A 19003-nucleotide genomic window follows, 5' to 3' on the forward strand; every position below is an offset into this window, starting at 1 on the left:
AACCTGCATCCATGGGAGACTGGGTGACCTGAAACTGGGCTCCCATCATAACACTCAGTGATGAGGGAAGAAGGCGGGCTTCAGGAATGTGTAGCGGGTCTGTGGTCTTCATTGTACTCCTTATCTCTGCCTTTGGACACCCATGTTCATTTTAGGATGCTGTGGCTGTCTGGAATGGAAAACAAGTGGCCGTCTTTGAACCTTCTGGATCTACCTTAAGGAATGCAGGTTAGACTCTATTCACACCCAGAACAGTCTCTACATCCCTGCTTTTGCCTCGCCCTCTATTGCAGAGTAAGGGGATTGGCACAGAGCTAGCAAGACCCTCATGCCAGCTCTCATTCCTATGCCTGAGTGACTAGAACCAGTGCTGTAGCCCTGGCCCCACAGCCAGGGCTTTAAGACTGCATCCTGTGACGTGGTCAATGTATTTCAGAAATATGAGACTCTGCACCAGCAAATCCTCCTGGGCTCCAGAACTGCTAACAAGGCTGCGTGAGCACCTTCAAGCAGGGGAAGAAGAGCTAAAGTCTAGTGAGCAGGGTGGATGTTGAATCCCCAGGCCAGAACTAGGGCCCCAGGAGCCTATCTAGTTCCCTATGTTCAGGGCAAATATTCTTTTGGGTCACTTCTTTTTCATTGTGTTTTCCTATTTCTTGGTTTTATATTTTTAGTGTTTTGCTTTTGTTTTCCTTTTTTATTCTGCTCATCTATGAGATTCATGGAGCTAAGATATTCTCAAGGAGCTGTCATGAGGACCGAGCTGACGAGGGACTCTACACAAGGCACTTCTGCCATGCTCATGCTCATCTGATGTTCATCTTTCATTTCAGGGACGTTCCTTTGTGAAACATCAGTGTTAGCAATGCATGAAGAAAGCATTTATACAGTGGAGCCAAACCGAATTCAAGTGCGGACCTGGCAGGTAGGTGACTATCGACAGTGACTATGATGATAAAGTTACAATCAAGTTGAAAATGCTGTTTTGTGTTCCTAAGTCCTATTTTCCAATCAGGTGGCTCACTGGAAATGGGTTCTGGTGTGGCTTCCCCATCCATGCTGTGACCTCTGAAATAGGGAGGCAGGGTTAGAGCGTTTCTCAGGGGAAAGTCCATTTCCATGAACCTTGACTATACTGGGCTATGAAATGGGAGGAAATGCTTGTTGGTTTAAAAACCTACTGAGGGTTTTATGCTATCAGTTTGTATGATATTTCTGGATGAGCCTCCCCCTGACTGTGAGTGAGGGTGAGGCCAGATGGAGCAGTGCTGGCCTCTTACAGTGAGAGACCTCCAGCACAGCATCTGTGTGCTGTATCTGGTCTGTCTGCATCCCACTGTGACGCCAGAACCCAGAACTGACACAACACTAACTTGCTGTAACTGCTACCAAAGATTTTCACAAACCACTGGCTTAAGGCAACAGAAGCTTGTTCTCTCACAGTTCTGGAAATCAAATCCTGAATCGAGGTTGGTCGGGCCAAGTTCCTTCAGAAAGCTTTACCAGGGAATCTGTGCCTGCCTCTCAATTTTCAGGAGCTAGTAGTGCTGTCAATCCCCAGTGTCCCTGGCTTACAGAGGTTTCCCTCTGCTCTGTGCTTCACATGACATCTTTCTATATCTGTGTCTTCTCTTCATGTCTGATGAAAACACTTTCAGAAGCTGGAAAGATGGCCCATCAGTTAAGAGAACATATTCTTATAGAGGACCAGGTTCTGTTCCTAGAACCCACATGGTGGCTCTCAATCATCCATAGCATCTGATACTGTCTTCTGAGCTCTAAGGGCACCAGACATATATGTAGTATGGAGACATACGTGTGGTTAAAACATGGATACACATAAAATAAATTTTGGTGGTTTTTGTTTGTTTGTTTGTTTTGTTTTGTTTTTCAAAACAAGGTTTCTCTGTAGCTTTGAAGGCTGTCCTGGAACTTGGTCTGTAGATCAGATTGACCTTGAACTCACAGAGATCTGCCTGCCTCTGTCTCCCAAGTGCTGGAATTAAAAGTGTGTGCCACCCTGCCCAGCAAAATAAATGTCTTTAAAACAAATAAACAAAAATAGCATCCTTTCTCTAGGGTATATAGTTCAGTGGTGGTCTATGTGCTTAGCATAGAGGATGCCCTAGGCTCCATTCAGAGCATAGAAAACAGAGTGGTTTTAGGACTCGTTCTAATGCAGAATTAGTTCATCTAAAAGTCTTGGGCCTGGGAGTGTAGATTAGTAGAGTGTCTGGATTGGGCAGAGCCCTGAGGTAAATCCCCAGAACCATAAAAATAAACAAATCCTTGATTTACTTACATATTCAAAAACTCTTTTACAGTAGCATTTCAAGAAAATGGATCTTTTGGGAGGCAGCTGTTCAACCCATCTGCCCACCACTGGGATTCAGGGCACGTCAGGATGCCTAGCTTTATGTGGGTTTCCAGGATCCAAATTTATATCCTCACACTTGTGACACAAGCACTTTATTAACTGAGCCATAGCCTCTGTGCTGGTGTGATTTTTTTTTTTTTTTTTTTTGGTTTTACGAGACAGGGTTTCTCTGTATTGTTTTGGAGGCTGTCGGTCCAGCCCGTCCTCGAACTCACAGAGATCTGCCTGCCTCTGCCTCCCGAGTGCTGGGATTAAAGGCGTGCGCCACCACTGCCCGGCCGCTGGTGTGATTTTTATGTGGGATTTTGAGTTGTTTTTTGGAACCTAGTGTGTGCACTTCACTAGAATTGCCATATCCATGATCTTGTACCTCACATGCTGCTCATCCAGGCCCCTGCCATAAGGTTGTTATTTCTAGGTTGCAGGCAGCCAGAGTGAAGACAGGGACAGGCAGAACTCCTAGTGTGAGACTGAACTGTGCAGATGTGACAAGGAAGCACCATGTGGTCCCTGCACCCTCCTGGGAAGATGTAAAGAAGTAATGGGCTCTGGTCTAGAACTTGTGATGCCATGTTTTCCTACAGCCTATATGTCCAAGAGAAGGCAGGGGTTCGGGGCCTACTGGACAGCCTGCATCCAGAGCTAAGTGCCTCCTGCCATCCTGGGCTGTGTCTTGCCCACTCTGACTTGTTGCAAATGGGTGTCAGTAGTGGACACAGAGATGAGAGGAGAACACTGTTCTTTATGGCAGGCTAAGGAGAAGCTGTATAAGAGTACAGAGCTATGGATGCTGGGTTATGCAGGAAACTGGAAAAGGAGCCTGTCTATAGGAACAACAGCAGGCATGGAGTTAGATACTTTTCCTCCTGATATTCCAACCCCCCCTGTTGTTTTTTGTTTTTCAGTACAGTGTTTGGATAGAAGCCATACCTCATTCATACACTGTACACTAAGCCACACCTCCAGCCCATCTGCCATTTTTACCTTACAGAAGGCATGTGTGTTGGTTGTGGTCAGTGAGGAAGTGCTAGTGGTCTCTCTCACATTCCCTCCCATCTCTCTCTTATGTCTGGCTTAGTGATAAGGTGACTTCAGATACTTCCTTTCCATTTTCCTGCACCATTACCTTTAGTGAGGGTCCAGGTATGGGTAATATGTGTCAAGGCTGAAGCCAGAGCCCTGGGCAGACTGGAAGTGAGGCAGGAGAGTGGTAGGCTGATGTTGATGCCAGCAGAAGTAGGATAGATTTTGGGTTGCCTCTTCTTGGTTATGTGTTGGGTTTTCATTACAATATAACCTCTGTGTTTGCATAGTGAAAAGACGAGGGAGTTGGTGAAGGATGGTGGAGTCCTGGTAGATCTAATCAGAAGAAGAGGCTCTGAGGGTTCTGGTTCAGACAGTGAGTTGTGAGAGGTAGTGGACTCTCTCAGAGGAGGAAGAAGTGGGGTACTTCCTCTTCCTCAAAACAGGCTAGACTTGTGGGACCTGAGAGGTGGACACAGAGCAGGTAGGAAAGCTTGAGCTGGGGAGTACTGCCCCCTTTCCTGTGGTAATGTACCCATATGACCTCTGCTCCACCTGCCTCCCTCAAAGCATTCTGCTCTCTCCATTGCTCGCTCACTCTTGCACCCATACCAGACTGAAGGGTCCACAACACAGAGACACTTGTTCAGTTCTGGGTTCTTCTGATAGCCACCTTCTTCCTGGTTCACCTCATTTTAAACACTGTCCCCAGAATAGACATTAATCTCTTAAATATTTTACCAAAATGTAAGATACAGGGGCTGGAGAGGTAGTTCACTGTTAAGAGCACTGACTACTCTTCCAGAGGTCCTGAGTTCAATTCCCAGCAACCCACAATCATCTGCTGTGAGATCTGGTGCCCTCTTCTGGCCTTCAGGTGTACATGCAGACAGAATACTGTATACATAATAAATAAATCTTTCTAAGTAAATAAATGTAAAATGCAGAAAATACGAATATGAGTGTGGAGCTTTGTGAATTGCCTTCCAAACGTGGCATATGTCCAGAATGTGACAAAGATTCTGGTAGAGCATCCTTCCCTCATCTTAGCACCCAGATGACCATGCACCTAACCCTGACAATGTGAGAAGTGTTTTTGGAACACAGTGCCCACCCAGACCAACCCACAGGGACGGAGGTCACCATCCGTCTACCCTTGCTTCATTCCATCATCCTGTGTGTGACCATAGAGCACGTCTCAGCTGGGAGCCTGTGTATCTTGGTCCTTGACCTGAGGCGTGTAGCCCCAAGACTGTACTGAGACAGGGGCCTGTCTTCCTACGGAACCAACCCTAGTTTAGATGCTTGCTGGCCCATTAGTGATCACTTAGTGGGTGAATGAAAGGAGAGGAATGGGGCACCATGCAAGTGTACAGCTAAACTTGTTCTTCTTTCCCCAGGGAACTGTCAAACAACTTCTCCTGTTCTCTGAGACTGAGGGGAGCCCCTGCTTCCTAGACGTCTGTGGGACCTTCCTGGTTGCAGGGACAGATTTAGCTCACTTTAAAAGCTTTGATCTTTCCAGAAGGTACAGTTTTCATCCAAACAGAAGTATTAATTTCTTGAAATTATGAGACAATTTAGTAGACAGAAAATTGAAACAGTGTCAAAAAGTCTTAGGTTCTAATCTCATGTGACACCTCTTTTTTCTAATTTAGAAGAGACCATTATTGGTTCTAAAAATTACCCTTCCCTTCCCTTTGCTAGGGGTTCAGTGCACAAGGTGAGAAGCAGTGAGCTGAACAGAACACCCTGTATGTCAAAGTCTCAGCAGTCAGAGAAATTAGTGCCAAGAAGGGATCTCTGCCTGATGCTGAGGTCATTCTTTGTTCTCCTGGTCTCACATAGGGAAGCAAAAGTGCACTGCAGCTCTAAGAACCTGGCCCAACTCATCCCTGATGTGGGGAATATCACGTCTCTGAGGTGCAATGCCAATGGGAACAAGATCAGCATCCTCCTTAGCAAGGTAAGGCCGACATCACTGCTAGCCTTCTGCTGTCCATATGAAGGGCCTCGTGGAGAGGGGCTGTGCCTTTGGCTGGAATACTTTCCTCAGTAGGTCTTCTGGGTCTTTATGTCTTGCCTTCCTTGTAACCTCTTCACCCCCCTCATCAATTTTCCATCTTCCATCAGCTCTCTCCTGCCTGCTGCCTGCTTCTGTCTTGGCACACACTCTGTTTTATTGGTGGTGGTGGTGGTTTTGGTTTTTTATTTATTCCATGTGTCTTTCACATCATGCGTCTCTATCCCATTCACTTCCCCATCCCTTCATGTCCACCCTTTGCCCTTGCAATCTCCCTCCAAAGTGAAACAAAATTTAAAAGGAAAAAGAAGAAGAAAAAAATCAGTCTTGTTATGGAAATGGTAGTGTGACACAGTGAGTCCCGCAGTAAACCCTTTTATCCATATATATTTACTTGTAAGTGTTCATTGCAGAAAGTCATTGGTCTGGTTCAAGGCCTCTGGTTTCTGCTACCCTATCAATGTTGGACCCTCCCTGGAACTCCTCTTTGTTATCCTGCTGTTGCCCTGTGCTGTGGAGATCCTGAAGGTTTGGGTCCTCAGGACCGGTCCCTTCACTTGCTCCAGCAGATCACAGATGGGGTGGATATTGGGGTGGCCAACGCAACCCTAGTTCTGGGCCTGAGTAGTTGCAGGGTTGGTTAGCCCACCAGCCCACCAGCTCTCCCTTGTTCTGAACCACCAGGGTGAGCATTCCTGTTTTACCCTGCCAAGTTCATCCCTTGCAGCAAAAGCAAAGGGTAGGGCCAGTTGTCCTGCTTTCATGTCCTCAGGGTCAAATCCCCCACACCTACACCTTCAGGGTGTTGCCCAGGTCTGGTGTTGGGGCATTCTTCTGAATGCTGCAGCTGATAAGAGGCAGGTCCAGGTCTCCCACCTGTCTCCTGCATTGATGGGTGGGAGGGGTTTAGTGGTATCCTTCCCTGCCCATTCCACCACATGACAGATGAGTGATGGGGACAGCTTTCCCATGCTCACAACTTCAGGACTGGCTCACCCACACCTACACTAATAGGGTTGGCTCTATTGTGCTGCCCACTAGAGGTATAGGGTCTGCTTTCTTGATACACACTTCGTTTTTTGTTTGTTTGGTTGGTTGGTTGGTGTTTTGTTAGCTTGTTTTTGGTTTTGTTGTTGTTTCTAGACAGGGTTTCTCTGTGTAACCTTGGCTGTCCTAGAACTCTCTCTGTAGACCAGGCTGGCCTCCAGCTCACAGAGATCCTCCTGCCTCTGCCTCCCAAGTGCAGGGATCAAAGGTGTGCACCATCCATCACAACCGACATATACTCTCTGTTCTTACATCTTACATCCATCTTTTCCTGCCTTCCTTTGTTTTCATCAGACACAGGGGTGACTTCTTCAGAGATCCTTGTCCTTTTGCTTGTCTTCTTTGTCACCCAGCCAAACTCTTTGTCACCAGAAAGGGTGGCAGTTTCTTCTGCCACTGTTAAGCCTACAGTGTCTTTTGTCTGAAGTTTCTGCAGAATTTCATCTTGCCTTTTTAAGGACGTCACATTCTATTTATGATTCTCGTGCCTGCTAGAATAAAGTTTCCTTCTGGATATGTGTTTCCTCATCATTGCTTTGTGAGCTTGAGCTGGCTGCCTTTCAGATTGTGCCCATTGGTGGAAGCTTTGAGGAAGACACCGAGTTAACAGAACACAAAGGCTGGTGGACACGGGAGAAGGCGAGGAGTGGGGGATTGAGCCTAGCTCTTCCCTTTCCTCGGCTTCTTGTATGTACATGTACATGATATTCTCCCTTGCAAGTAATCAAAAGAGAATGAGAAATGGTAAGATTATAGTGGTAACATCATTATGCGTTGTGTTTTGCAAGTTCCCTGACCTAATCTTAAAATGCACCACCAGCCTAATAATTGCTGCAGCTCAGGATCCTGACCCTAATGGCAGCTTGTCTGGAACAAGGGAGGAAGGGATGGGAGAGTCCCACAATGGTGTCAAAGTAATACAAAGAAGATAAAGACACAGTGTCAGAAGTGTGATGCAGGCAGCAGAGACTCCTCTACATCTCAGTAGGGAACATTTGAAACTGAGGAGAGAACATCCCTGTGCCTCAGAAATCCTTATGTAGAGACTGAAGAGATGGCTCCTAGGTTAAGAGTACTTGTTGCTCTTATGGAGAACCTTGGTTCTGTTCCAGTACCCACCTCACCAGGTTCACAACCATCCTTAGCTCAATCTGACTGCCTCTTCTGACCTCTGTGGGCACCAGACACACATGTGCTACATATGCAGACATAATCAAATAAATCTCTTTTTGCTGTTGGTTTTTTGTTTTAAAGAAATCTTTTCTGGGCAGTGGTGGTACACGCCTTTAATCCCAGTACTCAGCAGAAGCAAAAAAAAAAAAAAAAGAAAGAAAGAAAGAAAGAAAGGAATCTTTGTGTAGTCATGAGCTAGAGGCAGCCAGGGTCACCAGAACCTCAGCTCTGCAGCTTCTGAGCCTGGAAAACTCAGAGCAGCTAAGCCTGAACCCAGGGCAGAACCAGGATCCACCTTGCTTTCTTTTGCTTCCAGAGCCGCTTACTGAGCATTCTCTTGTGAGGGACAGGGTCCAGATGCAGTTTTCAGAGATGGCACGTAAAGAACCCTCAGGTGGGCCTGTTGTCACTGCTTAGCCACACTTCTTCCTCTACTTCAAAACAGACTCAGGATGCCCTTTGGGCATGCTGACATTTCTTTATCTTAAAATAGGTTCTCTAAAAATTTGAGATGAGAGTCATATAACAAAATTAACCATTTAAACTGAGCAATGTGGTGGCCCTTGGTACATTTGAGGTAAGTAGTACAGCCACTCCCTCTGTCTGGTCCCAAACATCTTCATTCTAAAGAAGCATGCCAATCCCATCACCCATCTTAGCTCCTGGCAACCACAGGCCTGCTTACTATCTCTGGATTTTCTTGTTCTGGACATGTCATATAGCGTGTTGCATTGTGATTCTGGCTTCTTTCACCCACTGTAGCATTTTGGGGCTCATCCATTGTGGCAGCATGTGTCAGTGCTTATTCTCTCTGTGCCTGAATTGTTTCGACAGACCACATCTTCTCTATTGGTCTATGATGCTCACTTGGTGACTGTCCACAACTATGAATTTAGACTGGAGCCACCGCCTTGGAAGCTCCTCGTAGCTGTGAGCAGCAGGCAGCACAGCCGTAGCGGCCAGCTTTCCTGCCCTCTGCTCCTGGCCTTTGCTAGCAATACTCCTCTCGGCTTTATGTGTCGGCTGCCAAATGGGAATGGTCCTCACCCCATCTTTGTGAAGTTTATTTCGTTTGTGAAGTTGTATGAATGTTATTTTTGTCATAGCCAGATTCCCTGTGAGTCCCTTGGTTAGTCTACCTCCGCTAAGAAAACATCTCCAGGATGAACATGATGGCACATGCCTTAAACCCCAGCACTCAGGAGGTAGAGGCCGGTGCATCTGTTGTGCCGTGTTTTACTCTTTTGTCTTTTTTATTCTTTTTGAGGGGACCTTGCTACTCTGTTCCCTAATAAACCACACACAGAGGCTTATTCGTAGTACGGAATGCCCGGGCCTTACCTTGTCTTGTTTCTTGCCAAAAAAATTTTTTTTAACTTAAATAATCCCATCTACCTTTTGCCTCTGAACTTTTATCTTTCTCTTCAGAAAATCTTACTTTCCTTCTTATTCTGTGGCTGGGTGGCTGGGTGGCTGGGTGGCTGACTCTTGATGTCCTCTCTCCTCTTGCTTCTCCTTTCTCTGTTCATACTCTCTGCCTGCCAGCCCCATCTATCCTTGCTCCTGCCTCACTATTGACCATTCAGCTCTTTCTTAGACCATCAGGTGTGTTAGACAGGCACAGTAACACAGCTTCAAGAGTTAAACAAATGCAGCATAAACAAAAGCCACACACCTTAAAATAGTATTCTATCACATGGATCTCTGTAAGTTCAAGGCCAGCCTAGTTCAAGTCATCCAAGGTATATAGTGACACCTTGTCTTTCTTTCTTCCTTTCTTTTTCTTTAAATCTCTAGTCAAAACCAAGAGCAGGTACAACTTTTTAGATTTTGTTCCAGGTGTCTGAAATTGCAAAGTAGTAACTACAAAACTATTTCAATGAGCTTAATAAAGAACTAAATTATTATTCTGGTGGTGTGCCATTTACTGGCGGCTGGTGACAGGTGATTTTTCTGAAATATATGCTGTGTCAGTTCCATGGGCACAGGCCCTAAAGCCCTCTCCAATCCCTGATCATTATGTCTTCTCGTTCCTAGGTTGACAATAGCCCTGATTCCAAAATCTACATCTATGATGTTGAAATGGACACAGTGAATGTCTTCAACTTCAAGACTGGACAGATTGGACAGATTCAGACACTGCCCTTTAATGAGCCAGAGATGAATGAGTAAGAGTCTAGTTGAGGGGATTTTGTGGAAAACAATATTTGCCTGCTGTCCAACTTACAAAGCTGTATTTGAACTTCAGAGCCTCACAGAAGCTACTAGTAGTAAAACCAGATTGTAGATTTCAGTTCTTGGTCTCTGTGCTGCAGAGTGGAGATTATGGAACTGGCTTATTAGAAACTCAAAATTTGGAGGGGCTCTCCCAATCATCTCTAGAAATGTCCCAGAACAGAGTGGCCTCAGACTTATTGGCAGCTCTGACAGGAAAAAGGTGCTTGTCTTTGTAGAGAATATGTTTCTAGAGAAAATAAGAAAGAAGTGTCTTTCTGTTGGGGGAGGGTTGATGTAACCCATAAATATAGTTCCTGCTTCAGAAACGTGTTCTTGGGACTTGAAGAACTAGCAATACTCCTCTACCATCTATATTTAATTCTGCATGACTTGAGTCAGGAAAGCAAACAGTTTGGGAAAGAATGCTAGGTATGTCTGCAGTGAAGTACGGGCACAACAAAACATGTGCGGAAACCTTCAGGCTCACCTCGATGGCTTACAGAGAACAGAGGAGCTGGCAGCAGGGTTGCATTCGGTGACTCACTTTCTGTCATCCTTTTTTTGTACTGTCCTGCTATTTTTGCTAGCTTTGTTGTTTGACTGATTGGTTAATTGTGATGCTAAGGACGGATCCCAAAACCTGGTGTGTGCTAAGCAAGTGCCCTGCCCCTCTTTCCTGACTCAGATCTTCCTGCATAGTCCACCCTAAATTCTTCCTGTCTCTCTCCCTAAGTCCTGCCTGCCTCCTTAGATCTGTCTCTGGAGCCTCTTTAAGCTCCTTGGTCTACTTTAATCTCTGTTGATGCCTTACTTCAACAACCCCTTCTTCTCTTTCCACCTAACTGTACCATTGATCTCCTGACTCAGAATATGGGCCCTTGAACTTCTCACCCCTCAGACTGATACACTGAAACAGCTTCATCCCATTCCAGTGTTCCTGGGTTCTCTGCAACCAGGCGTAAATCTTTGAAACTAACATTTCCTTCACTCCCTGCTGCCAGTTCCCCTCTTTATCTCATGAAATGTCTTTTGTCTCTTGTTATTTTCTTCACTGCTTGATTCCCATGACTTCTCTTTAAGAATAGACAACATCCTTTCTGCCTGTTCTAACTTTCTTGCCAGGCATTCTCTCTGGCCAGCCTCATTATAGAGCAAAGGAAACAAACTATGTCTGGCATTTCAGAGGACCTTGGTATGTGTTCCATCCTAAATTCTGTGCTTGTCCCATCCGTTATCACAGAGCTGAGCAGACTGTGACCTGTGGGCACATCACCAGTGCTGGTGTTGGTAGCATCTATGAAGGTTATATGTTTCCTGTAAAAGTGGGTCCTGCACAGCCACCAAGGGCCATCGAGCCCAGCAGTGCCATATTCTACCCTGGGTTTGCTGTGCTCCTCTAGGGTGGCACTTAAGGAGGACTATCTCCCTTACCTCATAATTCTCTCTTTCTGTATGTGACTATCCCACCTTCATCTCCCAAATAGCTGTAACTGATGGTACATGCCACCGTACTCATTTACTGTTGAGATCCCCAGCCTTTGCACCCCGTTCATTGATCTCGCTATAGAATTTCTTCAAGTTCTTGGACCCATAAATTACAGTATATTACAGATGGGAAAGACTCGGGTAAAATTAGACAGTGTCATACAGGCTTGCTTCTGAATACCTCCTAGGAGATTTTAGGGCCCCTGCAGGACCTCCAGATCCAAGCATCATTCTCAGTGTCTCCAATCCAGACTTCGCAGACCCTTTCTCCCAATTCCTCAAAGTCTGTAAAAATATATTCTGTTCTGACAGGCTGTGTGGCAGTGAGTGGCCCAAAGGTGCTCCAGGAGCTATGCACTTGGCAACACTGTCACCTGCTGGCATTCACTGAGACATTCCGAGTGTGTGGGTAGCACTAAAAGCAATGCTCTTCTCAGAGTTGGGGATGGTCTTCCCTTCTGTTTTAGGACCCGCATCTTTATGCATGAGAGACTAGCCAGTTACGTTCCTGTGAACCATTTCTGGGATCAGAGTGAGCCAAGGCTCTTCGTGTGTGAGGCCTTGCAGGAGGCATCTGGAGCCCAGCCACAGGCTGTAGACAAGCAGCCCCATGTGGAGGACACATGCCACAAGGTACCTATTGTTTGCTATGTTACATTTTTAGACATATATGGTGACCATAGCATAACTTATAGGAGAGTTACTAGGGAAATTCATTCATATGGAGTAGAATATCTACCTCATACCTCTGACTGAATAAGTTACTGTGGCATCAAGATCATTTCCGTAAACCAATAAAAGACATCTTTTTCAGGGGGAGGAGAGAGGGGGAGGGGGTTGAGGAGGCATGGTTTCTCTTGTGTCACCCTGACTGTCCGGGAACTAGCTCTGTAGACCAGACTGGCTTGGACCTCATAGAGCTCTGTCTGCCTCTGCCTCCTGTGTGCCTCCTGTCATGCCCTGTAGACAGAACCATCTTGAGGAAAGCTGCAGTGTTAATCTACCCCACCCTTCCTGTCTAGGTCCGCTCCAACTTTTTTGTCCAGTATAATCCCAATTTTTAATTTCTTAATTTTCTTATCTGTCCCATGTTACTCTCTCTGTGGGCAGAGCTCTTTATAGGTCTCTATGTGAAGTAACCCTTACTGCCTTAGCACATGCTGAGACTGGATCTGAGGTAGAGCTGTAACCCCCATTCACCCCCATCAACTGTCCTCAATCACTGTCTCTGCCCTCCTCGTGGCCCCCATCTCTGTAGGGCTCAAGCTCCATGCAGATATGCTCTTGGCTCCAGAACAGTACCCACATAGGAATTGGGACTCTGATACTTTCCAAGGCTTATGTTTTGCAAGATGTCAGATGTCCCTAACAAATCCAACAGTCTGTGTGCCACTATCACCCACCGTCCTCTCAGAGCAGTCAGCATAGAGAAGCCCATTCTGTAGTTGCAGGATTTATCTTCCTGCTGGAGGTGTTCTCACAAATGAGAGTCTGAAAATCAGTCAGTATCCAGAGAATGCCAGGAGCGAACCCTGCCCTTGATCCTCAAATGCCAGAATGATAGAATAGACCAAGTGGCTTCTGTATCGCTGGGATGAAGGAAATATTGCCAGAGGGATTTTGCAGATGGGCAGTATGAAGTCACAGGAAATAATGGGCACAGCAAAAATAGCTAGTAAGAGTGAAGGCACGTCCATGGGGAGGTTGATACTGGTCATGTGATCAAGTGGTTCTTGATGTTTTTTTGTTTTGTTTTGTTTTTCAAGACAGGGTTTCTCTGTATTGTTTTGGAGGCTGTCCTGGAACTCACTCTGTAGACCAGGCTGGCCTCGAACTCACAGAGATCCACCTGCCTCTGCCTCCCAAGTGCTGGGATTAAAGGCGTGCGCCACCAACGCCCGGCGGTTCTTGATGTTTTTTGTGATGATGGTGTGCACAATTTAAGACTTCACACCACAGTAGTGAGGAAAAGTCCTGTGTCCTCTCTTTGCTTTTAAGAAGCAGTTGCAGACAGGAAGTTGGTTCTGGCATTTGTTGTGGCGTACTCTGCTCACATGCGACAGGGGCTACATAAAATTGGGGATCTCCATTGTGCCTTCCCTTCCCTATTGCTCAGAGCAAGGAAACCCAAAGGGTGGGGTTTTTGCTTTTTGTTTGTTTGTTTTTTGTTTTTCGAAACTGGGTTTCTCTGTAGCCTTGGAGCCTATCCTAGAACTCGGTTTGTAGACTAGGCTGGCCTGGAACTCACAGAGGTCTGCCTGCCTTTGCTGGGATTAAAGGCGTGTGCCACTACTGCCTGGCTAAAAGGGCAATTTTTAGCAATCCCAAGCACTCTTGAGTTTCCCTCATGAACTCAGGTGGGGTTCAGTGATTAGTCACTCCTAGGGTCTGTTGACTACAGGCAGCTGAGGTACAGTCATGTGGAAGATGCCTTTATTCTTCAAAGGGGGCAGAGAAGAAGCTTGGGAAGCCCTGGCAGAAATGGCATCATGACTATACACCCTGAAAAGAAATTGAGAAGAAAATGGGAAAGTGTATTGTTTTGTTTTTGAGGTCTTCACTTTTTTTTTCTTTTTTTGTTGTTGTTTTGTTTCAAGAGACAGCGTTTCTCTGTGTAGTCTTGGCTGTCCTAGAACTCACTCTGTAGACCAGGCTGGCCTCGAATTCACAGAGATCCACCTGCCTCTGCCTTCTGAGTGCTGGGATTAAAGGTGTGTGCCACCACTGCGCCACCCCCCCTTTTTATTCTTTTTGTACAAAGACTAACATGATCTGTTTCACTGAGTAGACAGTGTTAAATAATCGATTCAAGGTCACTTAGTCCAACGTAATGAAGCTTATGTCCTTCTCATACTGATGGAAACACTGACAGCATGTGTTCATCTGGTATTTCCGGATCAGACCATGGTGATTAGAGCAGACACGGCAAGAGCAAAAACCCAGGCAGAACTTCCTTGGGTGACTCCAGTAGAGCTGCTGGTGACTCTTCTTGCCTTTAGACGGCCAACAAGGAAAAAGGAGCCAGGAAAGTATAATGTTAAATGTAAAACCACGCAGCTTTGTCCTGTGTCTTCCAGGAGGATGTTTTGATTCTCTCATTCTTTGCTTCTGAAGAGCACGGCTTCTTGCTCCACGACTGCTTCCCCCGGCCTCCTATCTACCAGAACCTTCTGGGAATGGAAGTGCCTCATTATTACTTCACAAAAAAGGTGGGAATCCCTGATACCTACACAGTTATTCTCCGTTCTCCCTTCCCTGGGTGGACTCTTCCATGTGTCTCTAGCACACTTGAGATATGAGTTGGCCCTCCACGCTGTGAGGCTCACGTCTCAGAGACCAGGCCTGCCATCAGCTGGCATAGTTATCTGACCTCTCCTGTGCTGGGATACCCATGGGACTGCCTTTGTCTCGGGAAGGACTAATGTGACACTGGGCTATGGCTTGACAGGACTCTTGACCCTTCTGTTTTGACTTTCCTTCTAATAGTACAACTTTCAGCCTTTGTCATTTCCTTTTATTCTAGCTAGATTTTTTTTAGAATAATTACTCCTGTATTCTTCTGCAATGATACAAATGATACAAATCTCCCTGATCCAGGCCCAGAGATGATCACTGTGAGGCAGCTGGTATCACTACTCAGCAGGCTTCTGTAACCTAGATGTAAATGAGGTATACACACATGGTTCTTTGTGAGTTTTGAAAGAATGGGCTCAGTAAACACTAACATATATCCTAACCCATTTATTTTACATGCCTCAGATCCATTTGGGCTGTGGTTCTAAAATGGCGCATTGACAGAAGAACCTGAGTCCAGGCAGCCTTACTCTGTTGTACCCATTTTTACCAATTGCTAGTTCTTCAGCTTTGGGCTCCATTGTCACCTGAGAGGTAGTGGCTGTGGTGATTGTGGAGGCTGCTGATGCTTTTTTTCCTTTTCCTGTTTTCTTTCCTTTTTTGTTTTTGTTTTTGTTGTTGTTGTTGTTTGCTAGGGGTCAAACTCAAGACCTCACACATGCTAGGCAGATACTCTGCCACACTGAGCCACACCTCACAACCACACCTAAGGGACTTCCCACACAGCAGCCTAGTGCGCCTGTGGGGTTGAAACTTGGGCACAAGGGCTGGAGCTGTCAGTGAGCTCCGTAATGGTTGGTAGCTGCTGTCATGGCTTTGGTCCCCTGAACTGAAGAAGCTGTTGTCTTGCTGGACCCACACCTTCTAGAAAAATGTAGACACCCTCGCTGCCACTTCCCTTGCATTATCATACCAAAAAGGCAGAGAGAGGGGACCTTTGATGTCAGCTTTTACCTAAGTGTTTCTTGGTTTTATGGTTTCCCCATAAAGTCGGTCTTTAAAATGAGCCCTGTGCTATTCCTATTGTCTGAAACTAACCTTTCTATCTTTAAAAATTATTTTTATTTTTTGTGTGTGTGTGTGTGTGTGTGTGCGCGTGCGCGCGCACGCGCACAAGTGTGGGTGCCTGCGGAGGCAAGAAGTAGTACAGGTGGTGTGAGCTCCCTGGTAATGGGAACTGAACTGTGATTCTCTGCCAGAGCAGTGCATGCTATGAATTACTGAGCCATTTATCTAACCCCACCCCACCCTCTTTCTTGCTTGCTTGCAAGATTTTCATTATGAATCCTAGGGTGGCTTTGAACTCAAACATTTAGTCCTTTTGCTTCAGCCTCTTCAGTGCTGAGATTGCTAGGATTACATATGTATTCAACCATGCCTGATTTAGCTTGTTGTTACTTTTGTAGCCGAAGGTGAGTAGTGGGATAGGCCACAGGGAGACAGAGCAGAGTAAAAGTCTGTGTCTGCTATGCAGTTCCCTCCACATAACCATGTAAGCTAATGAAATTGTACCATGTGGACTGCTAGACAGTCACAAGCATGCAAGTCACACTCAGCTCTTTCTAGGACTGTGATTTACTCTAAAAGGAATTGCTGTGGGGTGGATACTGCCCCTTGATTTGTGATCATTGTGACCAGCATTGTGGGGGCTTCTAGCTTTAAGATCTGCAAACACACATATATAATAATACATTTTAAATAAAAACAAATCCAGGACAGTTGGTTCCAGTTTTCCAAGTTACCATATACAGCAGTAGTATACAGCTGCTAGAAGTTGGTGTATGAGCAGTTTGTATGTTATACTTCCGTGTGCCTTATAAGTGGAGTTGATGTTTGTGAAAGCTGGGAAAGTATTTGTGTGATTAGCTAAGTTCTGGGAGTACTTTTTCTGTCAGTACAGGTGTTTTAATTGTTTTATTTTAAAATAGAATTCCACTACCAGACTGATGTTTTCCCAGTATTTTTCATCCTTGTTTTGTATTCTTTGGTGTGATTTCCCTTTGATTTGAAAACAGAAAGTTTGGAAAGCTCATTTAAGTTCTTCCTGTTGAGTTTTCCACATTAACTTCATATTCTGGATTTTTGTTTCTTCCACCTATTTATGCATGTTTTCTTTTTCTTTCTCATCTCCTTTTTCTGTGCCTACACTCATAGTTGTTATTCCACAGAAGAGGCACGTATGATGCAGTCGTAAGTATGAAGTTCTGGGTTATGGCCTGTCATCTTGGTTTTGTCGTGTCCCTGAGCCCCTTAACTTCTTGCTGTATTGTGTGTGTGCCAGCACCTCCTGCCTACCTTGCTCACCTACATAGGAAATGTTTCTGGAGGCTAGAACTTTTTGTTTGACCATGGAGCCATGTGACTTAGTGAAATTCGACAGGAGCCCATTGGCTCTTAGTCTGGTGTGTATCTGTGACATGCATAGCCATTCACATGATCTCCAGATATAGGAAATGCTTGGTTGACCTGTTTGCAATATGAGGAATATCATTAGTTTAACTTTCAAAGTGCTGCTAAGGACCAGCCAGAGGGCATTGTGCTCTTAGTCTGTTTGCTGACATGCAGTGCTGACTTGAGGTGCTTACTTGCAGTGCTGACATGCAGTGCTTCAGTCCTTTCCCCCAGATGTTCGTTGCCCACCATCCCAGGATGGTCTGAGAGAGCCTAGCACCTTTACCATGTGACTGGCAGGTTATGCCAATCTACTATGACATAGGATAAAGTTTCTGCCTCCTGTCAAAATACTCCCAAGATGAGATAAGTTCAGATGTGTTCAGGGTAGTATGGCCATAGACAACAATTCTTGCTTTATAGGTCAGTAACAAGGAGCTAAAATAAAGAGGCATGGCAAATAAGCAGGGAACAGGGAATTCTGAGGCTCCCCAGGATGCTTACATAATAAAATGGGTTTATTAGAACCACACCAAGGATGATGATGTTACCATTGTGAAGGACAGTGTCCAACTTAGTGCACAATTAACCAAACTCTTCTGTCACCTAGTTGAAATATGTATTGATATATATTCCATGGACCTAAACTCAAGCTACCCTCAACAGAGCCTTTGCTTATACCCTATGCTGTATCTAGAAGAGCTCCCAGCTACAGTGAGGCATGATGCATTTCATCAGATTTTCAGAGTCCAGGACAAGTGTTGGTTCCTCCTTGAGTCTTCTCACTGAGCCTGCCAGGTGGGCCCAGAAAGAACAGTGAGGCTGACTCATTCATGATAGCTGAGGTGGGGATGAGATGGTTGAAGCCACCACTTGGATAGTCGTGGTGGTGAATATGTACCAGAGAGTATGTGTGCATAACAATATGCAAGTGGACTGCAGTGCTCCAGTCCTGGAGTGAAGGGTGTAAGCGCAGACACAGAGTCTTCGAGCATTAGAAGAGCCATGGCAGGGCAGTGGGCTCCTCAGCACCTCCTCTTCAAGAAAGACCAGCTAGTGTTCTTTAATTTTAAGAGACACAAGTGTGTCTGACTTGACATAAAGCTGGTAAACAGTCTTTACAATGAATGAAACGCTGGTAGAGGATAGCAGAAAGAGGTATTTTTAATGTGAGCCTGACATTACTGAATTAGAGGCTGACAAAACAAGTTTATACCTGGACAGCCTTTGTTTATCTGTCATCTGAAACAAGGACCCAAAGCCTTGATCAGTTCCAGTGACATTAAAGGCTTTTCAGGACCCTGTGGGAACCCTTTGGCCTATGGCTATATACCTGTGCCTCCCTGCATATAGGTTTCCCAGTGGTTGTTTGAATTTAGAGGAAGTGAGACTAACTGCAGGCATTGCTTTTACATATACTTGACAATCATATGGGGCCTTTGTCCTCCATCCAGCCTGGAGAAGCAGAGAAAGAAGACAGGGTGGATTCTGGACACTACCACATCCCTCAGATGGTAGCCAAGAGACCCCTGCGAGACTTTGTGGGGCTGGAGGACTGTGACAAGCCTACTCGGGATGCTATGCTCAACTTCAGCTTCTTTGTCACCATTGGGGACATGGATGAAGCTTTCAAATCTATCAAACTCATCAAAAGGTAAGGCGTCCACTCACTGAAATGTCACAGGTGACATGCATCCTACCTAGAGCCTTCAACATTTTTAATGCCTTCTTTAAAAAAAAGATTTTCTTAGATTTATTTTTGTAAATATGAGTATTTTACGTATGTGTGTGAATCACATGTGTGCCCAGTGCCTAAGGAAGTCAGAAGGCATCTGGTAACCCGGAGCTGTAGTTACAGGTGGTTGTGAGCCATTATGTAGGATCAGGCACTCTGCTACAAGTGTTCTTAACCA

The 19003-nt window shown here is 45.5% G+C and overlaps 2 protein-coding genes across 3 annotated transcripts in view; one reads left to right on the forward strand and one right to left on the reverse strand.

Moving 5' to 3' along the window:
* Positions 1 to 19003, forward strand: part of Ift140 (intraflagellar transport 140) — an 80079-nt gene that overhangs the window by 20134 nt on the left and 40942 nt on the right. For both annotated transcript variants that reach the window (XM_040748307.1, XM_040748305.1), the window contains exons 11-18: positions 156 to 228; positions 834 to 925; positions 4801 to 4928; positions 5249 to 5366; positions 9681 to 9811; positions 11813 to 11978; positions 14423 to 14554; positions 18545 to 18744. In XM_040748307.1, the coding sequence (XP_040604241.1) occupies positions 156 to 228; positions 834 to 925; positions 4801 to 4928; positions 5249 to 5366; positions 9681 to 9811; positions 11813 to 11978; positions 14423 to 14554; positions 18545 to 18744 (1040 nt within the window). The remainder of the gene's footprint in view (positions 1 to 155; positions 229 to 833; positions 926 to 4800; positions 4929 to 5248; positions 5367 to 9680; positions 9812 to 11812; positions 11979 to 14422; positions 14555 to 18544; positions 18745 to 19003) is intronic.
* Positions 14030 to 14408, reverse strand: LOC121141073 (40S ribosomal protein S29-like; the record flags this gene model as incomplete). Its single annotated transcript, XM_040747914.1, has 1 exon — positions 14030 to 14408. A coding segment is annotated over one exon (246 nt), but the record flags the coding sequence as incomplete, so codon positions are not given.

This window comes from Mesocricetus auratus, unplaced genomic scaffold (genome assembly GCF_017639785.1).
Source record: "Mesocricetus auratus isolate SY011 unplaced genomic scaffold, BCM_Maur_2.0 Super-Scaffold_100007, whole genome shotgun sequence".
Lineage (NCBI taxonomy): Eukaryota > Metazoa > Chordata > Mammalia > Rodentia > Cricetidae > Mesocricetus > Mesocricetus auratus.